The sequence below is a fragment of the Nymphaea colorata genome, chromosome 7 (genome assembly GCF_008831285.2).
Source record: "Nymphaea colorata isolate Beijing-Zhang1983 chromosome 7, ASM883128v2, whole genome shotgun sequence".
NCBI classification, from domain to species: Eukaryota; Viridiplantae; Streptophyta; class Magnoliopsida; order Nymphaeales; family Nymphaeaceae; genus Nymphaea; species Nymphaea colorata.
In genome coordinates this window covers 5587832-5615801 of record NC_045144.1, presented here as the reverse complement: position 1 = coordinate 5615801, position 27970 = coordinate 5587832, and the positions used below count along the sequence as shown (strand labels likewise).

General features: G+C 37.3%; 1 protein-coding gene across 1 annotated transcript in view; it reads right to left on the bottom strand.

The window, feature by feature from the left end:
- Positions 1 to 2088: 2088 nt before the first annotated feature.
- Positions 2089 to 27970, bottom strand: part of LOC116257469 (uncharacterized) — a 51813-nt gene continuing 25931 nt past the window's right edge. Inside the window, exons 9-15 of the mRNA XM_031634252.2 lie at positions 26210 to 26315; positions 22342 to 22468; positions 22027 to 22142; positions 16575 to 16651; positions 2983 to 3117; positions 2765 to 2833; positions 2089 to 2670 (exon numbers count right to left, since the gene is read on the bottom strand). Coding sequence (XP_031490112.1) covers positions 2398 to 2670; positions 2765 to 2833; positions 2983 to 3117; positions 16575 to 16651; positions 22027 to 22142; positions 22342 to 22468; positions 26210 to 26315 — 903 coding nt within the window. The 3' untranslated portion in view covers positions 2089 to 2397. The remainder of the gene's footprint in view (positions 2671 to 2764; positions 2834 to 2982; positions 3118 to 16574; positions 16652 to 22026; positions 22143 to 22341; positions 22469 to 26209; positions 26316 to 27970) is intronic.

Sequence of the window (27970 nt, the reverse complement as noted above, 5' to 3'; positions counted from 1 at the left end):
TTGAAAAATTATATTTCAGTACCTGTTAAAATTTTAAACTATAGTTCGGTTCCTGCATGGAAAAATTCTTGGCTTCACCTCTGGGTAAAAGGAGGGGAGAGGGGAGCGATCCTCGCTCCAGTCAGAAAAAGAAATGAAACATTAAGAATAAAGGTAGGTTGAATAAACATTATTGAAATTGCAAGAATCATCATATTCTAAACGTAGTCATCCTTTTGCGAGAATCAATGATCTGTTGGGCCAATGGAAGAATGCCAAAGTTTTTCACAGGATTAATTTCAGGTTTGAATTTCATCAAATGCCTTCTCATAGCTTTTTGGTTGACATATGCACCAGCAGCATCAATGGGTTTGATGAACAGAACTTTTTCATCAATATTTGGATTGATTTGTTGTGGTGTTCATCAATTAATGTGGACATTCTGTTGACCACGGATCCAGCCAAGGTTGAAGCCATACAATAGTAGAAAACACTAAGGAGCCTCTTTGGATTGACATGATATTAAAGAAGGTTTATTTAAGATTCCATTAATGGAGCTACTTTCTAAAAGGGTGAAGTTTCAGTGGACAAGGAATTGTTTCTAATTTCTAAAGTGAAAACTGATAACCATGCCAATATTTTATGTAAGCAAGAGGATTACGACCTGCCACCTGGAGAAGAGCCCAAATTCTCTCCATTCTCCCTGCATCTATGGTCTGGAGATGCATTGGCATTAGTGATGGCAATAGTACAACCTTCAATTTATCTATGGTCTGGAGATGCATTGGTATTAGTGATGGCAGTAGTACAACCTTCAATTTAGATACTGTGTCCCGTCCCACCACTTACAGACATATAGATGTGGTGCTAATGAGAATTGAATTAGAGATGGACCTTTTCACTCTCCACTTGCTCGACCAGCTATTCTATGCCCCTTCAAATGACCATGCTAGTATTGACCATTCCAACCAAAGAAGTGAAGTCTATAATATAAATTAGGATCACGATGCTGCTGTAGTGTATTAATATAATATAACAAGGTAGTTGCACATGCTTCTAGGCAACTAAAGCATGGAAGTAGTAGTCATGTTGGCTTTAAATTTTTAAGATCACATGTCTCTCACCTATTTGTTCTCACAAAAAGAACTCAAGGAAACAAAGGAGAATTGAATGCTTCAAGGATGATGATTGATGCCTCATAAAAGAGAGACAAAGGTATGTTTTATATTTGCTAAAATTTATAAATTAATTGAAGACTTGAACAAAGAAATTCTGGTTTCTAGTTAAAGGCCCTACAACTAGGAATATACATGAGCCTAGTTAAACTAGGAATATACATAAGCCTAGTTAAACTCGAGCTAGTTAAACTTGAGCTCAGCTCGACTCAAATCTTGCTTGCCTCATGCTCGATTCAAACTTGACAAGGTCAGCTCTAGCTAGACTCGATAGACCATGTGAGTGCTCGAGCTCAACTCGTTTAGACTTGCTTATATGATGTGCTCATCGAATAGAAAAAGGACGCAACACAATATGATTAGAAATCTTCTTTCCCCAATGTGAAAACTATCTCCCACGCGCAAATCCAGCCCGAATTACCTCCTCTCAACAAAAAAACATTCCTTCAACACTAGTTTAAAAAATGCACGACTAGATGATGAAGAGGTCATAAAATCCAAAATGAAAAAAAGAGAGGTTCGACCAAGATTTAGGTTCCAACAAAAAGATCATATTTTATGATACAGCCTATAACGCGATTGGAGATCGTCAAGTACACTACGACCGACATATAACGTAAAACCCCGATCATTAGATTACCTATGGCAAAATGTACACGGCACTCGTAGAGAGTGCTGGTCTGAAAACAGTAATGTATTCCTTAACCCCGGGCTTTCCCATGTTATTGTCTTCATACATGGGGGCCAAGGGCTTTGCTCATGTAGCAGGCGTAATATGTGGCCTGGGCACTGAAGGGTCCCTCGTCAGCAAATTTTGGATGCCTTAACAGCCGTTCCCTTTTTATTATTAAAAAACATGATTAAAATAAAAAAATGACTAACTAATATATGTTCCTCATCAAATCACTCTTCATATCATATCCATAAAGTTAGATTGCATAACAAACACATCCATAATCACTTTTATTTTAGTAAGTCTGGTTTTTGTCAAAGTGGTTTGATATTTAGTAACTTGCACACACAGACACACAGGACCTATTCTGTCCACATTTGATCTTCTAGGCTCTGCTTACAGAAGTTAATTGACCAAAATGTCTTTTACAATAGAAGAAAACCGAACAAATATAAGGTGCCTCACTGCAGGTGCAGTAGCACGACACGGTCTGTACAGAGTAGCTGCTTCTTGGAAATACATCAATTTATTGGGATGAAATAAAAAAAATTGGAGACTTCCTTTTATTTTTTACTGTCTAAGCCAAATCTGGTAATCAGCACCTCTGTCGACAAACCTCTGCCAACTCCCCTCCAACTGGTTTTCTTTGGACGGATTCCAGTCAAAACAGCCCATCTTCATTACAAGATTGTCTCCGACGTGGGCAACGTACCCATCGTTATTAGCATGAAAAATTTTTACCGAGCTGCGGCAGTGTATGCCAGCTCTTCTTCTGGCTTCAATCAATTCTGTTATTGTTTCACGAAGACCAAAATCGTAAAAATGATCGTAGAAGATCACAGGCTGCACACGAGCAGTTTCATAAAAATTAGCCAGTGTACACAGCAAGAGAGAGAGAGAGAGAGAGAGAGAAAGAGAAAGAGAGAGAGAGAGTTACAGTTCCGGGATGTGTTAGAATATATGCATATCCTTGTGTCAGTTTATCCCTTGGGAATGGCCAGTGCCCCTGTGCTTAGAGAAAAGGAAAAATGATGTTATTCAACAATTCACTAGTACATGAAAGTCCACTTGATTCACACTTGTCAAGTAGAATACACGTTCCACATGTATGATTTAACGAGAGAGAGAGAGAGAGAGAGAGAGAGAGAGAGAGACCTGTGTGGACCCAGTGTCATGGTTCTCTAAAAATGTCACAGCTCGTGATGGCCACCAGCCCATGACTCCTGTCGGTTTTCCCTGAGGATCGATTAGTCTCCAGTACTGGTTGTGGAGAGCAGAATGAAGGATTCCCTGTCCGAAAACAATTGAAAACATTAATAATTACCGTGACTAAATTGTTTGTAGATAGACAAAGCAAGACATGTAGTGTATCACGTAGAAAGCTAAGCAATATTTGAAGACACCAGCCAAAGGGGAACACAAATTCTTAGTCTTTGACCGTTCCACGCTGTTGCTCGAATTGGATAAAGATTGGCATTAATCAAGCTGATCAGCCCTATAGGCCGTGGCTAACGTGAACTTTTTTATGGGGACTAACAAACTGGAAAAACAGCTATTGCTTTCGATACCATATTGAACCAAAAACAAGCTAACTCAAAATCCAAAGGCATCATGACTACAAGATAATGTTTGCACTTTGGGAATTTACAAACATTCCATCTTGATACCCATAGAACCTTTTTCTCTTCCTTTTTAGGTCTCTTTCTGTAATAAAGGAAACAAAATTCATTTCCTAACTGATATCTGCTGCTTAAAGCAACCCAGGATCCCTTTCCTCAGGCTGCACAATTGAAGGTTCCAACAAGTTGTGTCATCTTTCAAAAAAGAGGTTTAGGCCCATTCTTCTTCTAACCCATCTCCTCCCATGGGTTTGCTTCTTATTGCTTTTAGCAGTCAGAAAATTTTCGTTTTGACTAGGAAACTCAGATCTTTATGGAGAATAGGTGGTATGAGCTGTAATCAGGCTAACAATTGTTGATTATTTTAGTTCTTTTGTTTCCCTGTTAAATTTTATTAAATAAACAATTAATTAGAGGTTTTAGTTTCTATTTTTTAGAGAGTAAAGCTGCCAAAGAAGCCAATGGCTGATTCCAAAATTCAAACTGGTGCTGGTTAAAGAACAAAAAAGGGAGCTGACTTATCTACCTAGGCTAGCTTTCATCCAATCCTTGAAATTAGGGTTTTGTCGTAGATTGTAGGATAGGAAAAATATTTCGTTTAAAATTGTTTGACAGATTTTAACACTTGGACTTGACTCTTTTTGTTGAAATTAGAAAGTTTATATTTAAGTGTGGTAGTTTTCTGATTATTTAAAAGTTAGAATCTTCTTTAGTCATTTATATCTTTATGTGTCTCTCTTGTGTAAAGACTCTAGCCGACCCCTATTCTCTCTTTTAAGTAAGAGATTAGGGTTAGCAATGGAGGGATAATAGTTGATTCTCACACTCTCTCTCTCTCTCCCTCTCGTGCTCTTGTGTTCCCTCTCTTTTCTCCATCTTTTTCAACATGGTATCAGAGCCGGTTATCTCCATCCTTCTCCGGTGACGGTTGACGTGATTTTCCGGCGACCTCTTCTCCTATTCTATCTCTTCCTATTTCTTTCCTTTTCTTTCTCTACCCCTTCCTTTCTCTCTTCTCTCTGCTGATCGAGAAATAGTGGACAACGTGGAAGGAGAACCTAATCACACGTGAGAGGTATGTGTGATTAGGTCCCTAACATGGATGTAGTGCAGCATAAGCAACTACGTGGAAGTTGCGGGTGGGAGTTGCTGTGGAACAGTTTTTTTTTCTGATCTGGTACGTGACTGCAAAGGGTTGTATCAGAAGTTTTTTTTTTGGTTGCTGCTGTTGAAGAAGACTAACAAGATCAGTTCTGTGTGGGAGACAACAAGATCAGTTCTGAAATGTGGATCATATCAGATCTGATAAAAGGAAAAAAAAAAAAATCAATTTCTGGACATCGATACATTGAAGCTGTGGACATCAACAGAAATTTATATGCACAGCGGTGAGGGAGTCTACATTGGTTAATGTCTTAAGGACGTTTCTCTCTCAAGACTGTCGGCTATAACATGAACATTTGGGGACCTACACAATCTATTGGTACTTCCTTTCTACTCTCTCATGTCTGATTTTCTAGGGCAGACTTCTGTGAGCAAGACTGCGCACATCTTGGGCAGATTCGTTTGCTCAAGCTAGGGTTTCTTAAAAACCTAGGTCGATGCATTCTTGAAGTCGTGTGGAGGAAACCAATGTCGTGCAGGCAAGTCTGGTTATTTTTTTCAGTAGAAGTCGTGGAATGATGCACAACACTGTTTTCTTATGTTGCTGAAGTTTGAGGTCACGTTGGAAGTTCTGAAGTTGTCTGAAAATAAGTTTTTGTGAAAAAGTATACATATACTTAGAAGATGTTGACATAATCATCGCTGTGACATTAGTGGCATGTGGCAGTGGTGCTGCGCGTGATATTGTTGATTTCCACTTTGCTGATCAGCCCCTTGATGTGCAACAGTGGTGCTGCGATTGCGAGTGATAGTGTTGAATTCTGTGTTGTTGATCAGCCCCTTACCTGACTGATTAATTATAAGTTGGACATTATTTTGTGTGTTCAAACTGCTACAAAATTGTTTTGGTGCTCCCTTCTGTGTTTATTATGGCTGAGATTATCAAACCAGATGGTGGGAATGATTATAAAGGAACTGGGAATCCTTCCTTTTTTGGATCTACAGTCATAGTTAGCATTGACAGTTAGCATTGACAGATCTGAGTATGAGCAGTTTTTGGCATACAAAGCCTCACAAGCTTCAACTTCCACTACTTTGATTGATCGAGCTCTCTCTACGGGTATATCCACGCCTGATTCAAGTATCTCTTGGATTATTGACTCAAGAGCATCGAGACATTTCTGCAGTAGACCTGGTTTGTTCACTATGTTGCATAGATTCTCTCAGCCGCATCATGTTAAAATTGCAGATGGCAGAATGTCACCTATATTGGGTTATGGAGATGTGAAGCTTTCTCAGTCTATGACCATTCCACATGTCTTATACGCTCCTGAGTTTCCCTCCAATTTGCTCTCTGTTAAACAGTTGACTACTGATTTACATTGTCGCATTATTTTTTACCCCGGTGCATGCTCATTTCAGGACTTACAAACTGAGAAGACTATTGGTGGTGGCTATGAAAAATGGGGCGTCTACATCCTGTCGGTCCCTGTAGGTCTTGCTGCTACCTCTTCTACATCAGATTCTACACCCTTTCAGTGGCATCTCAGGCTCGGTCATCCTTCGGGGTCCAAGCTCCGTTCCATCCTACCTCACCTTTCAGTCCTAGAGTCATTTCAGTGTGAGGCCTGTCAACTTGGCAAGCATACTCGTAATAGTTTTCCTTCGATTCTTAGTCCATCAAGTCAAGGGTTGTATGATCTTCTTCATGTTGATGTGTGGGGTCCTAGCAGGGTTGCTAGCCGATCTAAGTTTAGGTATTTTCTGGTTGTTGTTGATGATTACTCTCGAGTTAGTTGGGTATTTCTTTTGAAAGAAAGGTCTGAAGTAGTACCTATTCTTAAAAACTTGATTATTGAAATAAAAACTCAGTTTGGTTCTCTGGTTAAGTGTATTCGCACCGATAATGCTCTTGAATTCAAATCATCTACCTTAATGACCTTTTATGCTGAAAATGGATACTCTCCCCAATTTACATGTCCTCACACCTCACAACAGAATGGAGTTGTCGAATGAAAACATAGACAACTTCTAACTGTTGCTCATACCCTAATGCTTCATAATCATGTACCTGCATACTTATGGGGTGATGTCATACTCATGGCTTGCTACCTGACAAATCGTTTACCATCATCCTCCATTGACAACAAAGTACCAATTAAACTTGTTTATCCCAATCGAAGCTTATTTCCTATTGCACCAAAAGTATTTGGTTGTACTTGTTTTGTTCACATCCTTGGGCCTAAACATGATAAACTTGCTGCTCAAGCCATTAAGTGTGTGTTCATTAGCTATCCTTGAAACCAAAAAGGGTACAAGTGCTTTGATCCGATAACTCACAAAGAGTATATCAGTGCGGATGTCACTTTCTTCGAGTCTCAGTCCTACTTTAGTCCTACTTCTGTGTCATCTGAGATGCCATGTCATATTCCTCTACCTATCCCTCCAGTCCCGTTGCAGTCTTTCCCCTTTCCTACTCTGACTATGAATAGATTCCAGGACCCTCCATTGGTATACACGCGTCGGCAGGATCCCTCTCATGGTCGACCATCATCTTCTCAGGATGTGAGCTCCATTGAAGTAAGTATACCTGACATTGATCCTTCTCAGGACTTGCCTATAGTCCTGCGCAAAGGCAAGAGACAGTGTACTTTGCATCCTATCTCACAAATTGTTTCCACTGACCACCTTGATGACAACTTACAGCAGTTTCTTCATGCTATGACAGTCCATACTGTACCGACTAGTCATCAACAAGCACTACTAGACTGTAAATGGCGAAAAGCCATGCAAGATGAGATAGATGCTCTCTTACATCGTGGTACATGGGAATTGGTTGATCCTCCTTCAAATTGTGATATTGTTGGCTCTAAATGGGTCTTTACAGTCAAGTACCATTCAGATGGGTCTGTAGAGAGATATAAGGCTCGATTAGTGGCTAAGGGTTATACTCAGACATATGGAGTTGACTTCTTTGAGACTTTCTTTCCTGTGGCCAGGTTGGGTACTATTCGGCTCATTATCTCTGTTGCGGTACACTCTAATTGGCATATGTTTTGGCTGGATGTAAAGAATGTCTTTCTCCATGGTGATCTTGAAGAGACTGTATATATGCAGCAGCCCCCAGGGTTCGAGCGACAGGGGGAGTGTAGAAAAGTGTGTCGTCTGAAGAAGGCAATTTATGGACTTAAACAAAGTCCTAGGGCATGGTTTCACAAATTATCTGAGGTCGTTTCATAGTGTGGATTTGAAAGATCTCATTTGGACCATTCTCTATTCATCAAGAAGAGCTCCAAAGGTATAGTGGTTATGGTAGTTTATGTTGATGACATTATCTTGACAGGTGATTGTGATAAAGAAATTTCGGTTACAAAGACTTTCCTTCAGAAACACTTTGTCATGAAAGATCTTGGTCACTTGTGATATTTTCTTGGGATTGAGGTTGCTCATAACAAAGAAGTTGTAGTGTTGTCTCAGAGAAAATATGTACTTGACCTACTGCAGGATACAGGGATGTTAGGAGCCAAGCTGGCTAATCTTCCTATGAATCCACGTCTTCATCTTCATGATGATCAATCGGAGCTAGTGGATTCACGATCTTACATGTCACTTATTGGCAAGCTTCTGTATGTCATGAAAAAACCTAGAAAAGTCCATTGGGATGCTGCATTGATGGTTTTGAAATATCTAAAGTCATCTCCGGGCAGGGTCTTTTTTTCAACAAAGGGGAATCTCTAGAAATTTTTGCTTACAGTGATGCTGACTATGCAGGGTCTGTTGATGACAGAAAATCCACCACAGGCTTCTGTATCTTTGTTGGGGGCAACCTAATATCATGGAGAAGCAAGAAACAAAATGTAGTTTCGAGATCAAGTGCAGAATCTGAATATAGAGCAACGGCTCAAACGGCTACTGAGATGACTTGGGTTAAGTCTATGCTAACAAATATGAGTATTCAAGTTCCTCTTCCTATGAAAACGTACTGTGATAACAAGGCTGCCACTTACATTGCAAATAATCCAATATTTCATGAGAACAAAGCACATAGAGGTCGATTGTCATTATATTCGGGATCTTATACAAGGAGGTGTTGTGTCTACAGTTCATGTAGGTTCTGAAGATCAGGCGGCAGATATGTTTACTAAGGCTCTTCCCATTGGTGATTTCTCTAGATGTTGTAACAAGCTGAGCATGATTGATATCTATGCTCCAGTTTGAGGGGGGGTGTTGAAATTAGAAAGTTTATATTTAAGTGTGGTAGTTTTTTTATTATTTAAAAATTAGAGTCTTCTTTAGTCATTTATATCTTTATGTGTCTCTCTTGTGTAAAGACTCTAGCCGACCCCTATTCTCTCTTTAAGCAAGAGATTAGGGTTAGCAATGGAGGGATAATAGTTGATTCTCACACACTCTCTCTCTCTCTCTCTCCCTCTCGTGCTCTTGTGTTCCCTCTCTTTTCTCCATCTTTTTCAACACTTTTCAAGTTTGGATAGGAAAGTAATCATAGACTCTTCAATCTCAATCTTATTTTCATTATTTTCTATGTCACTAGTCATAGACTCTTCAATTTTAATCTTATTTCCATTATTTTCTATGTCACATGGGTACAGATATGGGTGCCGGTACAGCCCCACAGGTGCTGGTGTGGTTACAGCCTTACAGGTGTGGACTACAGGGACACAGTCCAATATCACTCCCCAGTTTGTTGGCTTTGAACTTCCCATTCTTTATGTACACTCTGCTTGACAAACTGCCTTAACCAATTGTGAAAACACCATGTATCCCAAAGATACGACCTTATTGTTAATTTTTATATTCAATTCCTATTCAAATCTTTTACACCTTTCAGTCTTGCCCAGAATTATTCTGGTCAACAAATTTAACATGCTTGTAAACTTATACTCATCAACTAACATAGTTCCGTAGCTAAGTTAGAAGGTAAGGAGGAAGAAGCATTGGGCAGAGGCTGCGGGCAAAGATCGTGTAATTTAAAATGGTTTGGATCGGTTCTAACTTTGAACCAATTCAAACATACCACAACGTACCACAATCGGTGTACCGCGGTACTAGTACAGGTACATGGGCAAAACCCACGTACCTATAACTTTGATTGCCACTATATTTGGGATATTGTGCAGTCATGACATAATCTACAGTTCATGTTGCATCAGAAGAACAAGTGGCGGATATTCTTACCAAACCAGTTCCTAGTTCTATATTCTTGAGATGTGACAAGCTAAGCATAATAGATATCTATAATCCAATTGAAGGGGAGTATTGAGATTGGCTAGTTAGACGTAAACTTGTCAAATTTTTAATGTGTCTTGAATGTGCTGTAATAAAGAGGACTTCCTTGTAAATTTCCTACCAATCTCTATTTAAGTAGAGATTAGGGCTAATGAAAGACGATTTTCCGGTTCTCTTATCTCTCCTCACTATTGGTTTCAACCTATGTGACACGGGTATGCCACATTTGCCCAAGTACCCGTGTCGGTATGTGGGTACGACGACATGGGTACGGGTACGGCTGCATTTTAAAGCTTTTAGAATTATATTTTCAAACTTAATTTTTTTCTCTTTTTTTTATTTTTCCTTGAATTTTTTTCTCTATTTTTTTATTTTCCCTTCTTTTATATTTCCATTCCAATAAGATTCTATATTTTCCTCTCATTTTTATTTAATTTTGAGATTTTTTAAGATTATAAGACTATTAATGCTTTTTTTTATCATTTTTGAAAATATAAAATTCGCGTACCCGCGTAACCACAATTTTCAAAATTGCCGCCGTGTCCAAACCCGTACCGCTGTACCCATACCCATATTGTACCCGCACCCATGTGACATAGGTTTCAACACTTCTTTCACATGCTTTGGTTCATATTTAAAGTGGTTCAGGTCAAGTATTAGGCTTCTGGGCTTCTATAGGATTTTGTTTTCCAAAAGAACTAGATTAGTTAGTATTAAAATTTTGAAAACCCTTTTCAAATGTGTTTATGTAGTTTCTAAGTCACATGGGTACTTTAGTAAGGTCCACGTACCCGTGTCATTGTACCCGTAACCAAAATGGGTACTTGGACACACTTGGGGTACCTATAGATCCAAAGTGCTTAATTTTACTTTGATTTAATTTTTTTCACCTTACTTTTCATTCTATTCTTATAGTTATTGTTCATTAACATGTAATGTTTTTATTTATATCACTTGTTTATTAAAATGTTGCTTTCATTTTGATTTTTTGTGTTATTTTGCATATATACATACATATATCCTGTCGTACCCTCGTACCTACATTTTTTTAAGTTGTCGTGTCCGTACACGTATCTCTGTACCCGTACCCAAACCGTAGCCGTACCCATGTGACTTAGGGTAGTTTTGTCTTTGTTTTGTTTAATGTGTGGAACTGAAGGACATCTAAATCAAAGATGCATTGGGTATTTGACTACCAAGGAGGATAAGTATGTACAAATTGGAGGCTGCCACACCCTTGGATAGCTTGGAATTAAGAAGAAATGCACGTCCTTGAAGTGTAGTTTAGGAATAGCTAAGATTGTTTCCGTTTGTTCTTTTTCAATTAAATTATGCTAATTATCATATTTTAGTTTGAACCATTTGTAATTTTTTTTTACACACGTTTTTTCTGCTTGATTTAGTTTTGAAGTAACAAAAGGTGTTTTCTTATATGTTGAATAATTTGAGTTATCACTGAACCTTTCTCTAAGGCTCAATCTGACAACTCACTTTGTGTGAATTGGTTAAAGTTAATTAGATGCATAGTTTTCGCTTTAAATACCTTTTACAAAAGTACAGATCAATTTTAGAATAAATGTCAAGGAAGAGTGATCATGTGTATTTACTAAAATATGTAACATACAAGTTCTTGGCATCAGAAATAAGTTACAAGTTACAGTTTTAGCCCTAAAATTTCCTGAACCCTACTGTGTTTTTGTGTGTATATTGCTAAGACACTACCTCAGAATTTGAAAATATTAATACATATAAAAAGTATATGACCTAGTCTTGCTCATGTTTTGAACCAGACAGAAAATGGATGTCCAATGGTTACGACCACATTCACAGTCAAACTAGGAGGCTAAAATAGTCCAAGACCCAGGTATTATGGTCTTTGGTCAAAGGCAATTTTCAGCCATGACCAGGTGTAGATTAATAATTAGCTAATCGAGATTAAATTATGCCAATAATAATTATGTTTAGATGATGTCAATTTAAGAGCTTAAATACCCACTTAATAACATATTAGAGCTCTTAAGCTAAGATTAGACACTAAGCTAAACCGGAATTGAAACTAATCATTTAAATCCAATTAATTGAACAAATTTTCTCAAAATATATTATCAATTTTCTAAACCTCCTCAAGATAGATTACTATAAAATATGATATAAGTAGTACCACAATAATAAATTTTGACTATAAATAGGGGTTGCCACCCCCTTTGGAATGCAATGTCAGGGAGAAGAGGAAGAGAGATAAGAGAAAGAGAGGAGAGGAAAAAAGGGAGAGGAGGAAGATGGAGAAGAAGAGAAAGAGGGAGGAGAGGAGAAAAAGAGAGAGGAGGAGAAAGAGAGACAAGAGGGAGAAAGAGAGAAAGTAGAGAGAGAGAGAGAGGAGAGAGAAAGAGGGGGTAGAGAGAGAAAGTTGAGTAGAGAGAAAGTGTCCGTCGGCAACTAAACTTTGCCGAATCCTTCCTCTCGCGTGTTTCGTAATCACTTGGAGCTGAGACTTTGCTAAAATATCAGGTATAATGAAAGTTATTGCAATTTTTCAGATTACATGTAAAATTTTAGATTGTTTACCCTAGAAACTTTAATTGCTTCTCTTAGGCTGCACTTTGCAGCTATTCTTCACGATTCCGAAAGATCGAAATCCAGAAAATCAGAAAGGGTAATCGAGATGATGCTGAACTTTTGTTAGAAAACTTGAACCCTCTTGTTTCGCATGTAGTGCATATGAGCTGAACTATGCCATCAGTGTTTGCGCGGCTTAATTGTCTGTGCTTGTCGAAATCCATGTCAAACCACGCACCTGTTTATTGTATCGTGAAACTTGACAGTGGGCCAGACTAGACTAGGCTGTGGGACCCATTTAGCCTTAATCTGCCCTTATTACTAGTAGAATTTGGCCTACTACAAGCTAGTTTTGGTTAAATAACCTTGGCCATACCCAGGGTCGAGATATAGCCAAGCGGGCAATTGACTACACAGAGTTATAATGTTAATAATACATAATTAGAAATTTAGAATAATCATGTAGTTTATAGAGTGCTTAGACTAAGCAAAGTTGAGATTTAGTAGGCTTCAACTAAGTTGCAAGTTTAAGCAAATGGCTTAAGTTAATTAAGTTCAGTTTGATTATTTGAATATATGCTCATCCATACATGCATGTTATTTAATTGTATCCTCTTTTGAAAGTAGGTGCCAACTCAAATAGGGAACTCGAGCTGTGGCTCGATATTCAGTTCCAAGAGTGAGTTGTTTAATGATAAACTCATGCTTTAGCTCTGACATGAGCATATTTGATCATGCAAACACGGTAATGATGATATATGTGAAAGTATGCTAATGCATTAAATTGATTGAGCATGATGATTGTTTATTTACTTCATGCAAATGTTTGCTCATGGCCGAGTTATCATTATGATGTGGGCAACGACCTAGGGCCGGTTTTATATTTTTGGGTTGATGGTATAAAGGGAGAGTCCGATAGCAGCACAGTATGCTGCAAATGGAAAATCCAACATTGGCACATGTTGTGACTATGAAAAGTCGAACCCAACTATAAAACATAAAAGAGGCCAGGTTGGATGGCATAGGGGTCTGGGGACCCGTGAGTGGAACCTTCCCTGAATGCAGGGATTGATAAAATGCTTCTTTCCCGGGCCACTTAAAGGAGCCCATCCCCATAGTGAGGCAGCGAGTGTGGGATGCACTTACTGCAGTAACACAGTTGAGCTCAACGAAATGTGAGTCACGACAATGGTTACCCCAAACTATGCAACACTCTCAGTGACTCACTGTTTGAGACAGTAAGCTGTGCAACAGTTTGCACTAAATACACCGACGAGCTGGGTGGCATCATGTGATCTTATTGAGGCGGGTGCGTGTATATGCATTATAAAAATTCATGAGATTATGAATTGTCTATTTATTTATTTGTTTGTTTATTTATCAGCTTTCTTTATTGTCACTGATGTGATTGGTTTCCGTGTGACCCAGATTGAGTCTGATTCATTGAAATGCCGAAGAAATCGAAAACCAAACTTAGTGAACCTTTAGAATTATGACTCACCAGTGTTGGAGTGAGCTTGCTTTCAATAATGATACTCATTCATTATTATTTTAACAATCAATACAATATATAAACTTTACATTCAATTGATATATCAAAAATCTAGTTATGATTTTCATTGTACTCAACCGTTGTGTTGATGATATGACTATTTGCCTTCATTAGGTTCTCACTATATGACAAATGATGCTTGTTGATCGGCCGGCTAAAGGGATGGGGGATTGCTGGAAAGTAATATGACAATGTCATATACATTTCTCGTATGCACTTTTGTTTGTACATACTTGTACAGCTTTATGGTGTTTGAGACTAAGACTTGCGAGACGTGGCTCTCCAACATATATATAAAGTAATGTTTTTTATTAATAGGTGTTTTTCATTAGCAACATTAACTGCTAGGATAGATCATTCCGTGAGCTAATTACGCAGGCAAGTTATCTATACACAATAGACAGATCGGGCCTACGTCAAACTATGTAGATGTGTGATTATTTTGCCTCCGCTACACACCCAAAAAAAAAAAAAATCTATATCTATTTCCTTGTCGTGGTTACTTGTGTATGACATTGGAGTGTTACATTGATAATACCTCTTATTTAGCTTTTTTTTTAAAAAAAAATGTTTACTTGGGGGAAACCGGTTTTGCCGTAAAACCCCCAAGGCTATGCCCGTATGCCTCCAAGGTTCTGACTTGCTTCAACAACTTAGGTGTCATGTTTGTCACTGTTTGCAGCCCAAAGGAAGAATACACTGAAGTATGACAGCAACCATGGGATTCAAACCCCCTTGAGTGGCTTTGCCTTGCCACCTAGTTGCACTACACCCCTTGAGGCATCTCTCTCTTATTTAGTTTAGTTTCACATTTACATGTAGGACTCTAGTTTGTTTTATTAGTACATTTTCTAAGTTGCTTAGTTTATTTCCTTGCAAACTTTTAGGCTGCTTAGTTCATTTTAGTGTGTTTTATCCAGAACTGCTAGAAAATCATACATTGTGTTGAGAACATACAAACACCCAACTCTTTTTTTCCTTGCCCACCTAGCAAGGTGCAGATATGAAGTTGACCAAGCAACTAGTTTGGTGGAAAGCTGTATTTATGTCCATTATGTTACTTTTATGTGATTTGTTTTGTTTTTTTTACTTATTGATTTATATGGCTCTATGTTACATATAGTATAATGTAAAAAGACTTAGGCATTTGTTACATTGGTCCAAAACACCAATATCAATATATGCAAAGGCCAGACTTGGTTGACCTCAAGCTCCATTCTTTCGTCCAAAACCCTGCACTTATCGCAAGATCCTGAGTATTAGGACCCAATTGATGGGGCAGGGAAATACTGTAAAGGAAGGGAATTTGTACAGATTTCCCCTGCTCCAGCAAACACGTGAAATCTTTCACCTGAAATCCAGTGATTTTGGGTGAAAATTTCCAGGGTGAAAGTCGGACCCAGGCAGGGTAAAAATCAGACCCTTTTGTATCCGACTTTTCACCCCAGCATATCTCTCTTGTCCGTTGGGGCAGCTTCTTGTTCATCTCTCCCATTCAACCTGGGGAGAGACATCTGTGGCAACAACTCCCATCTCACCTGTGTAGCAGCCACGGTGTTCCACCTTTGGCAAGGTAAGTTTATCTCTGTCCCTACTGGTGAGATTGGAAACCCCTCTTCCTCCCTTTATCTCCTTCAATCCCTTGCTTTCTTTCTCTCTATTTGTTCTCTTCAAAATACAATGAGGTGAATGCCCATTGTAGCAATGGGGGATTGGATCCCTTTTTATCATCAACTGAATGTAAAATCGAGACCCAAAGCAATGTGTTTTTCCATTATTTAGGAAACCAAAAAAAAAAGTTCTTGACAGTTGACTGTAGTACTATAGAACAAGGAATGGGGAACCACCTGGTGGATGGATCCATATTTCAGTACAACATGTAAAAGACAATAGCAAGTGTGTGTGTGTGTGTGTGAGAGAGAGAGAGAGAGAGGGGTCAGATGTGGCTGATGTGTGGCCTTCTTCCATAATTGTCGACTTTTTGTGGGGCTTCCATTGGAGGGGATTACAGGAGCGTTTAATAATCAGGGCTCCTCTATAGTTGCCTGTGATTTCCAGTCAGTTTATGAATTGATTTTTTTTTTTCTGAATTCAATTATTTTCAGATTAGTACGCATGTTTAAGTCAGATATAAATCTGGTTTAGTGTTCATAATTACTGATTGCATATGAGTTTTTGCTTGTACTGTATGCATTGAGCATCTACCTTCTGTTTATTGGTTGCTAGACAGAATTAGAGTGTCTGAATTGGCCCTATGTTAGAATATCAGCTTCTGTGTAGTTGTTCACTTTGTGTGAGTACGTATATACATTGTATATGTTGACCTTTTCCAGGAGTAACTATTTTTCTCCCTCAACAAACACCCAAAAAAATTCTCCACTTATGTTTTTCTAGTCCATCAGACACGCCCTGCTTTTAGAAGAGGTGAAATATTACTTCATCAGCTAATGATACACCGCTTTGTAGCTAATTAGCATGGTCAACCAATCATATCAAATAACGTCATAATGATAAACTGAATTAAATTACTCAGTTCTTAGTTGCAAAAATTACAGGAAATCATCATTACGAAGTAACGAGAATTTCATTTTAACCAAAAAGAGAAGGCAATTCAGTTTTCAATTCATTTACGACATTTATCAAGTAGCGACCAAGGAGAGTGAGAGAACCTTGGTAGTGACATCAAAAGCTGATGATGTTCCACCGGTTGCATTGATCCAATTGACAATACGTTGGCGATGTGCATCTGCATATCAAATTGATGCATAATATTAGAGATAGAAGAAAATAATAATTGGTCAATAAATGTGGCTTACAGGGAAACAAAATCCTTTTAGAACATTGAAGACGCTTAGCTGCTATGTCACATTAGAAGATGATACACACTGATACATTGAGAAAAAGATTAGGGGAACAAAAATTTTTTAGAACATTAAACTGGCTCAGCTGCTATGTCACACAGAAGACGTTACACACCAATATGTTGAGAAAGAGAGAAAATATTGAGAAAGAGGGAAGATAAAGATGTCAATCACATTTAGTTGAATATGCTTCCTTATCATTAGATAAGTTTAGCATTTGGATGTCCACTGATTTAGACCTTGAACTTTAAAGTGAGACCATGACAGAAAACATAATCTCTTAAGAACCTCCCTCAAATTGCATATGGCCAAAATTGTAGATAACTTGGACCTTAAATTCCAAAACCAATGGATTGTTGACCCTTCCGTGAACATCTTTGCTGTTTTATTATGCCAAAAAAATCCAATATCTAACTCAACCTTCATCTTACTTCTAATGTAATTTCGATTAAACTCCAATGTTTGGTAATCCCATGACAAATATGACATTAATATATCTTCATGCTTTGATTATCAAAATGAACAACATTTTGGGAACCTTTTCTCCTAGGCCATGTAGCAGCAGTTCTGATGCCAGACTTGGCCGTTGTGCAGCAAGTTCAGTATGCCTTCATACTTTTAAAAAATAAAGTTAGTGGAGGATGTTGGACTACTGGGCTAGAGATTCAGATTAGGCATTTCTTATGTGGCATTGATTTCTGATCTGTGGTAGGGAGTACCTTTTTCTTTTTTCTTGATGTGGCTGTGGTTGTTTGGTTTATTTATTACTCATAGGATATACTCAAAATAATGATAATAAGGCTGAGGTTCTTGGTGCATATAAGGCATTTGCAGACCCTTTCTCATATGGATCTTCTGTCAAACTAGATGAGACCAATTATGCAAGATGGTTGCATACTTTTATGATGTTAGCTTCAGGTCAACGAAGGAAACACATCTGGTTAAAACCTGAACCAAAAGATAAAACTGGAAAATATGCTATATGCATAGAAGAAAATGACATAGTTATGTCATAGATTATGAAGAGTTTGCTGCCTCATGTTGCACATGGGCTTATTTATTATACCACAACCAAAAAAAAGTGAGATCATCTGCATGGTATGTACTGACAGAAGACTAATGTTAGTCATATTCTTCAAGTTGAGCAGGAAGCTCATAAGATGCAGCAAGGAGATCAGACTTTGGTGCAGTATTATGCATTGGTAAAGGCTGCTTTGAAATACTTAATGCTCATAGGGATTTATGTTGTACCAAATAAAAAGATCATCATGAGTCACAATGGTTGCTAGATTCCTCATATGTGTCATCCGAATACTCCATGGCCAAAGTTTAGATGTTGACTGCATCTGATGCCTATGATCATCTAAGTAGGTTTGCAGTCCCTCTTCCTCAATGTCAGCTAGAGTCTGAAGCATCTGCTTTAGCAATTTCCTCATGAAGTGATTGAGGCACCTTTTGAGTACTAGAGGAAGGGTCATGTCTGAGGGGTGTGAGGTAGAGGTAAACTTCAGTGTGTGTTTTGTGGGAGGTCTAGGCAACTAGAAGACAGGTGCTGGAGCAAGAATGGCTGCCCTCATTTTCCACCACCTAAGCCAAATGCTCTTAAAGCTCAGGTTGCAATATCAGAGATAGAGGAACCTACTGATCCCACTAATGATTCAGTCATTCTGAGAAGGGCTGAAATGATGAATTACAATCTCTTCACCTGTCCAGCACCAATTCTCCCATGGTTCGTGTTGCTTGTCGGTAGCATGGATGATGGCTTAACTCATTCGAGTAGTATGTGGTTTATCAGGAGCATCCAGATATTTATGTGGAAATTGAAATTGATCTTCCTAAGAAAGAAAGTGGAGGGGAAAATGATGTTCAGAAATACGTATTAAGTGAAATCCAGAGCTGGACCAACAGACAGAGATTCTTCAATGTCATAAACTTGAGGGCACCAGACTTACCAAGAACTCACACAAGAAAAACCTCAAACTAGAGGTGCATAAACATGCATTGCTGAATCTTAAAACACTACAGAATAACAGGCCTTATAGCTGTACAAAGCAAGGGACTCAAGTCCCTCATTTATAGAAGAAAAGAAAACAAGAAGGATAAAGGAGCTGGCTGTTTTGGGACAGCTCAAACAGCTAGAAATCTAGCCATTGGGAGCAGCCAAAATCTAGCTCCTCTTGCTGATAAAAAAGAAAGATAAAAAACATACAGAAAAATACGCGGAAAATAAAGAGAAAATAAATACATAACCATCTATGCATGCATACATATATTTATATATATAAATCACACATCAAACTACTAAGAGTTAATGGTATGTCAGTACATGTAAAAAACAAATATGCATAGTTACATTAAGTCTAAACCTTAAATTTCAACATTAGGATGGCCATTAGCTATAACTGTTTTGATTAGGTTTGTCTAGTTTCTTTCATTGTATTTCTTCTTATCTTTTATTGTATTCCACTCTTCATTTTTACTACATTTATTTTGTTTTGTTTTTTTTGTTTTTTTGTATGTTGTTTGCTGCTCATAGCAGCATTCTTATAGCTGTTGGGATCTCCACTGACTAGTTTTTCTAGCTGTTGGAGACCCCAGTGGCCTGGCTGTCTCTATATATTGGACTAGTCCATTACAAAAGGAATGGCATTTTATAAGCCCATGTAACCAATTATTTTAAGTAAGTTGAGATTATTTTTCAGTACATTGTGTGCACAGTTGTGTCCAGTTCTGTGAGATTGCTGTGTGGATATCTGAAATAGACTGAGCTGTCTTTCTGCTCAGCCAGTTTCAGTCAGAAGTCATGTGAGAAAAGAAAGATTGAGCAGTAGAACGTGTTTTTTTTTTTTTTGGTACCAAAGCAGAAAGCTTCTGCCCAGATTTCTTAAGGCAGAGGTTGTTCTTTTGATGTTGATTTCTGATTGGTGCTCAAGTCTGACTGTGGCTAAACTATGGATGGTAAAACTAAGGAATTAGAGGGGACTGAAAGAGACAAAACCATAAATGATTACGGGAAGAAATTAAAGGAATGGAGACTTGGGCATCACAAGTTCATGTCATGGTCCTTAAATAGTGTGGATACCTCTATAGGTGCCCAGCTAGCCAGATTAGAACATGCAAATGAGGCATGAGAGTTTCCTAAGGAGATGCGCAAAATGAAAGATGTTGCCTATAAATTAAGTATGCAAGTACAAATTTCTAGAGGAGACAGGTCACTTAAAAATATTATGTAGAATTCTCGCTGCTATGGATGAATTATCTTTGTTTGAACTATGTGGAATTGCCCTCAAGGTACATTACTTCGTCAAAAGCAACTTCAAGAGGATAAGTTTTATCAATTTATCATGGGATAAAGGCCTGAATTTGACATAGTCAAGACATCACTTGTTCATAGCATTGTTACAGATATTGCGAGATTTTCAAAAAATCTCGTGATATTTATGAGAAAAATAAATAAAATGAAGATACTGGGAAAATCTTGCGAGATCTTGAAAATCTTGACAAAAATTAATATCTCAAAATTTTCTTGAGATTTTCTAGCGAATTTTAGATGATTTTTTCACTTTTTTATTAGTGCCTCATTTTTTTTCTTTAACTTTTAGGATTTTTTATATTTTAAATATTTGTCAAGATTTTTCCCAAAATTTTCCTGAGAAAAACAATTCCACCGAAAATTAACAATGATTCATTAGCCAAGTGTTCCAACTTCCAACTATTAATGAAGCTCTTGCTGAATTGGTTATGGAAGAAAATAGACCTATGAAACATGGGTATAGCTAAAAAGGCTAAATACTCATGACGAACAGGTGCTGGTATGGGTGCAGGCCTGGATACAACAGCCTTAATTTTTTTTGGGTATATTTTAGTAATTTTTGTACCTTTTGCATATATTTTAGTATTTTTTGTTCGATAATACATTTTTATGAATATAAGCAATGAATTTATGTGTTTATTTAGCTAAAATCTTATTACTACACAAATAAATATACATATAAATACATATGTATGGCTGTATCTCTGTACCCGTGATTTTTGAACTTGTGATTTTTGAACTTGCTCCGCACCCATACCCACCCATGTGACATAGAAATAGACTAACAAGGAGAGAACTAAAAGTGGCTTGCTGTATCTAAGCATGGAAACAACATCAAGCCTAATAAACCTCCATATTTAGCAAGAACTATGAAGAATCCAACAGAAACATTATTTGCTTTGATCACCAACAACTTGGACACATAATACCAAGGCGTCCAAAGCTGAAAAGGTTTGAAAAAACGGCAACTGCAGCTGAAAGTTGTGATGCAATTGGATCTATTAGAGGTTTTTCGCTGGCTCAACTAACCAAAGCTCTACAACCATATTTGAAAGAAGCTACTCTAACAATAGGAGGAGTTGCCTCAGGACTAACTTGCCTATTGATAAGGTGCTTTTTCCCTTATAATATTTTTGGTTTACCCTCTTCTGCCTTTGTATTTCAATCTATGTCAAATGGGAGAGAGGTGCGGGTGTGGTGAGGATGTATATATATGTGTACATATATATGTATATAAATCATTTGTTACATAGTCATTTAACTGTTTAGTGGCCTTATTTATTTATATTTACATATAAACTTTTTATATTAGATAGTTTAGTTATGTGCAGTTTTAAATTGGTTAGCTTTGGCCCAGTTCGGCTAACTGAACTGGATGTGCTGTGTCAGAGAAGCACCAGCACCAACACCAACATCTACATGGATGCGACAGGGGTGCGGCAGCCATTTAGGAGCACCCAGTGATATAGATTTCAATATTGACTTACTATGGTGTCAATAACATTTTCAGGTATTGAAAATCTTTTAGCAACAGTCAATCCCCTTTCTTTTTCTAGACTATATGCCCTTTTAAATATCTAAGCATAAAAATTTTAAATCTACTAAAGCCCAACAACCTACAGGCAGTTATGAAGCGATACGAACAAATAAAAGAATAGCATAATACAAGTTAACAATGTTGACACGGCAGTCATATGGAAAACACTTGAATGTCTTATTATAAATTTATGTCAGCTTTTTAAGCTACAATAATGACAGAATTTTCAGCAATCAAAATGATGGTTGATGAACAGCTATTAGAGCATAAGTTAGAATAACACAAAATCTGGTGCATTAAGTTCTTCGAAAGCACAAAATTGGAAACATAGATATGATAATAATATTATTAAAACTCTCTCCGAGATATTTTAAAAAAAAAGAAAAAAAAAAGAAAAAGAAGAAGACTACCTTGATTGTAGCAAAGGTTTCCACCTTCATAAGACAAGCTGTCCCAGTATTCCCCGATAGCAAATGCAGGGTTTGAAGCTTCAATATACTCTTTCACATAATGACCAGAAAATCCCCTGCAAACAACGCATTGCTAACTAATGTTTTGCTTCTTTACATACAAATCCGGATTATGAACATTCTGCATTATGTAACCACATGTCCCTATACCCATTGAAAGTTTGAAACATTGCAAATGAACAATACCGTGAATATCAGCAGGACTAAACCACCGAAATTGAAAGTGAAGAATAATTAATATAAAATCTGATCCACCTTACAAAATCAAGGCGCCATCCATCAAAGCCAATATCATTCCGAAGCCAATTTAACCAGACCTTTATATCCTTGCGTACAAATTCCTGTGAATGATCAATATTAGGAGCTGCATGAAAGATATCACCTGCACCAAATGTGGGAGAAGAAAAGGGTTAGACCATTTCTACAAGAAAGCATGAATACAAAAAAATAAAGAAACTATAGTATACCTCACATAAAACACATGAGCATTGAGTACACAATTATCTTATAAATTTTCATGCTTAGAATGCTGTACAGGGGCATTGGTGCAGCATTTTGCAAGTTGCTTTCAAATATTCACCTCTTCTGTTCTCAAGGGCATTTGCATATCTAATTATCCAAAAAATGAGCAATGCCAATATTGAGATTGTTCAAAGAAACATTCATAAAGTCGAGGATAGATAGAAAATCTGATAACTGTCTCAAGTTTGTTTGTCTTTTTTAAAATATTATGGACTTGAATGAAATTTTCTGAACTAATCCCTGTTTACCCTGGGAATAGGGTTAATGGCAATCAGATTGTTCTTTTCTCCCTCCCATTTCCTTTTTCCTCTTCTTCCTATTGTCTATTACAACATGGTATCAGAGTGTTTACAATCCTTCAACATTAGATATGTGTGAAGTTGAAAGTTCTGAAGTTCTACAGAGTTTGATTATTGATCTTAATCAGACCTGTCATCTGATATTAAATGCTGCATACTGAGTAGCTGATTCATAATAAGTTGTTCTTTATATTATTAACCAGTGGAAGGTGTTTAGGCAAGACGAAGTTGGGAATGCAGTCACACATGCCATTTGTTATAAATATGCAATATACAGGTTTCCTTTTTTCTTCATTGACCTGCAAGTCATCTGATGTGGACATCTGAATCTGATTCATTTTATTCCTGATCTCCTCTATTCTAGTTTGGATTTTGGATATTACCTGAATTGTTGATGAAGTTGGGAGTAAGTTGTGAAACTAGTTGAATTGAGTTTAGGTGCAGTTTTGGAAAATCATGGCAGGTTCTCAGGATCAAAGCAGTGAACAGAAGGTCAAAATTATTGGTGAATACAACAGATTTGTTTTAGAAATACCAGGATCTTGAGGAATCCTTCAAGGACCACATCTAATCTTCAAGTATAGATACAAATCTATACTTCTCAAAAGGATCCTCACAGCTACCAGTGCTCTAAGGCACAATGAACAAGTCAAAACGGCATTCACAATACTGGCACTAAGGTCCACACAGTGCGTCACAACACTGTACCAAACAACGACCAGCTCAAGTGGGCATCAAAGCCCAAGAAAGAATCATATGGCTGAAAAGAAACTTTATTAAGTAAAGAACAAGGGCTGTAAAACAGCCTCATTTAAGAATATGTTACAAGGGCTTTACATAAGACAGTGAAGAGCTGTTGGAGGACTCAACAGCTAGAATTGTAGCCGTTAGGGACTCCAACAACTCTTACAAAGGAATAGAGGATGAAAATAAAAGAAATACAAAGGTAAAATCTACAAAAAGTCCTATATACAGAATTATCATATTACATATAGGTATGTATATAAACCTGAAAGATATATGTGTACTTACATCTATATCCTAACAATTTGCTAACCCTTATTTATATGGGACTTCTATAAAATTAGATTATACAAATTATGCATCATGGTCTTGCACATTTATGATGTCGGCGTGTAGTGATCGAAATGAACATGTTCTACTGGAACATGAGACTGCTCAAAAGATATAACACCCATACTGCCTACAGAATTGGTTTATAGGATAGAGATAGACATCTTGATCTTCTTAATTATACTTTAACATAATATGTCGGCATCATTTTAGGGTAATACAACTTTGACAACTTGTTACACAATTAATGTTAGAAACTCCAGAAAATAGTCACAGCAGGAAGAGAGAGAAGGAGAATAAAGTTGCAAACCCACATGTCTTGGATAGATCTCGGCTTGTGGGAATGATATTAATAAAACAGGGTGACACCCTAATATTGATCATTACAATAATACCCTTAACTATATTAGGTACTTACAAAAAGATACAGAAACAATACACACCTATGACAAATAACATCAGCTAGTGGGTCGATAATGGACCCTGATACAATACCAATAATAATATATGTCTTAACAGTCCCCCCTCAAGTTGTACATGGTCTTGAACCATGGGCAACTTGCCTGTAAGAAACCAAAACCTGTGCTTCATAAGCCCCTTCGTAAATAAATCAACAATCTAATCATTCGAGCGGACAAGACAAGGTTCATTTTCCTTATCTTCAATCTTTCGTCTGATGAAGTGCTGATCAATCTCAATGCATTTAGTCTTGCTATGCTGAATAGGGTTAAAAGAAGTCTGATGGCACTCTAATTATCGCATAGCAGTAGACACTTTCCCACAGATTTTATAACTCAAATAAATGCCTAATCCAAGTAGTCTCTGCAGTAGCAGCAACCATGGCATTACTCTATATTCTGCTTTTGTACTTGATCTAGCAATTGCCTTTTGTTTTCTACTACTCCAAGGTACAAGGTTAGGCTTGTGATTTTACTTGAAATAAAATAAATTCTCCAAGTCACAAGACTTGAAGATACCTACAAAGGGGTGGGTTAAAGGAGGGCATAAACTCTAGATCACACAACTCAAGTTTGAAGAAATGAATTACTATTTCACTCGAGGAGTTACAAGGAAGAAAAATAAAAAATTATGAGAAGGAATGAATCCCCTACATATATAAAAGACCGAATGTTCTAGCTGTCGAAGGTCATCCATAGGCTATATTTAGAGCTGTTGGAGTCCTCTAATAGCTAGTTTGACTTTGGTCCAAGACCAAAATTGACTAAAACCGAAAAAAAGAAAAATGCAAATGAAAGATACAAAAAGACATACAAAAGTATTTACATCAAAACCTATATACTAGACATACTTAATGTATATACATATATATGCAGATACCAAACTAAATAGCCATACATGCATATATAATTAAAATAAACTTAGCATGTATAATGCCACTACAATTTTAACAGCCTCCCTCAAACTTACGGTAACATAACTGAAATATTGTCAAGTAGAAAATTGAATCTATGTGAACATAATGCCTTAGTGAAGAACTCAGTCAGTTGAAATTCTAAAGTAACATATGGAATATCAATAGTCCCACCAAGATACTCTTCTCTAACATAATGGCATTTACATGTTTTGTTCTTTCATCAAAAGTGTGATCACGAGCAATGTAGATATCACTTTTATTATTACAACATAATGGTCCAGTGAAATCAACTCCCATGTCATGCATTAGCTGCCCTAGCTAAACAATCTTCACCATGATTCATGCCATAGCTTTATATACAGCTTTAGTTGATGATAAGGACAACTTCGTCTGCTTTTCACATCTCCACGATATCAGGAATTGACCTGAAAATATATAGAATCTTGTAGTTGAATGTCAATTATTGAGATCTCCTACCCAATCGGAATCGATGTAGCCAGATTATTTGATTATTTGAATTCCTCTCTCTCTCTCTCTCTATATATATATATACACACACACACACACACACTGTATAACTTGTAACTGATTGTATATCTACCTGACATGGATAAGGATACTGATCAAACAGCTGGATGGGCTGGCCACTAGAACTGGAATAGAGCAAGGACATGTTAACTCCCAATACAATCTTGCTTGACATGGAAGGATTTTACCCCTAACAAAAAGCTTTGAACTTGAGCAATCATGAAGTAGTGACATTCAAAGACATGGTAAAAGTTGGCTACCATAATTCCTGTGAATGTGAGCAGGTTTGAGCAATAATATGAAAGATGCTATTTAGTGAGCATACCACTTGAAGGATTTCCACGGCCTTGGAAATTTGGATCATCACAAACAATAGCCTCTGGGCCCCATGCAAGCTTTCCACCAAATATATTCCAAACTCCATTCGGATTCTGGAATCAGCCAATAATATGGGGCAATTAAAAAATAGTAGGAGAAAAGAGGAACAAAGAAATTTGCAACATCAATTATGACAATTTTTAAAATTTGTCAATACACCAAGTCAGTTCCTGTCAGCTCACAGTTTCAATGAAGCATTAGGACAGTATCCTTTTCCTCATAAAGCAGGATAAACCTAAGTCACGTGTGTGTAAATATAGGTCCAGCCTTTTGAGTTTAGAGATGGAAAATTCGAAAAAAAGCAGGTACAAGGTGCAGCAAGGTATATAGAAGTACACATTCTCATACATGTACACATCTATAAACATGGGTATAGGGCCCGATTTGGTACACATGGGAGAGCGCGCACACACACATATATATAAGCAAAGCCCTCTCTTATTAAGAGAGCTTTGCTCGTGAAGTGACGTGATTGCACAAAGCACTCGCTTTTCAGTGCTCATGATGTGATGACTAAAGAGAAGCCAAAGCGAAGCATTCAAAGCTTTTGGTTTTCTAAGGACATCAAGGTTTGATGGACAATTGCAATTGATGTATGCATGCGGGTCCGGGAACGCTTTGGGGTGAACACCCATCCAAACAAGTATGGTCAATAATTCAGCATTTAGGCTGTAACATAAGGCAACAATCAAATCTTTCACCCTACAAGTGCTCCCTGAACCAAGCTAGGTAGTCTCCTATCAATAGGCTCACCCAGAACTTGAGGCTTTCCCGAGAAGGCAGAAAACACCAACTCCGCCTTAAGGAGTGGGTGCGGACCGTGAGACGGTTAACGTACTCAGGCGTCTTTGTAGAGTCAGCCGTCTAGCCGGCTGTAGCCATCTGCCATCTACAGTCAGGGCCATCTTCTCCAGGAAGGGTCAAGGTTTAATGGTAATTGGAATTTTCTTGAATGGTTATTAATACTGAAGATCACTTATTAACTATTAAGGTTAGACAAATCTTGAAAATTGCTTAACTACACCAAGTTATATATATATATATATATATATATATATATATATATATATATATATATATATATATATATATATATATATATATATATATATATAATTATCCATAAAATTGAAAAAAAATAACTCATAAAATCAGAGATAATGCATCAAAGAACATAATTTGCAGGTTAAGCAATAATTCACATATATATAATCATCACTAAATTAAAGTTGAAAACATTTTTTATCATAAAAAGATCATCGAACTGGCCTAACCCAGACTCAAACCAAAATTATCCCAGTTGGTCCGGCATACTGGTGTCTAAAAACTTCTGTATGGACACTGGTAGACCGGCCAGTCTTCATGTACCGATGTCACACAGGGATAAAGTTATAAACAAATATAGTTGACTAGCAGGAAAACATATCCAGATACTAACACCCAAAAAAAAATGATGCAAAAAAATAGCTTCTCAAATTTTTAGCTTCCAGCATGGTTCTCTTTTCTGTTTGGACCCAAAACCCCACACATAAACATCAAAACAAGACAATAAACCATACCAACATAATCCTGTTGAGATGTATGCCTGGTTGTGTCTTGTGTCTGTATCAGATCCAAGACTTATTGTGTTTCAGACCCACGTATTTTTATTGGGTGCTTTAGCATTGAATATTAATATATGATGTTCAATGTTGTCAGGGTATTTTGG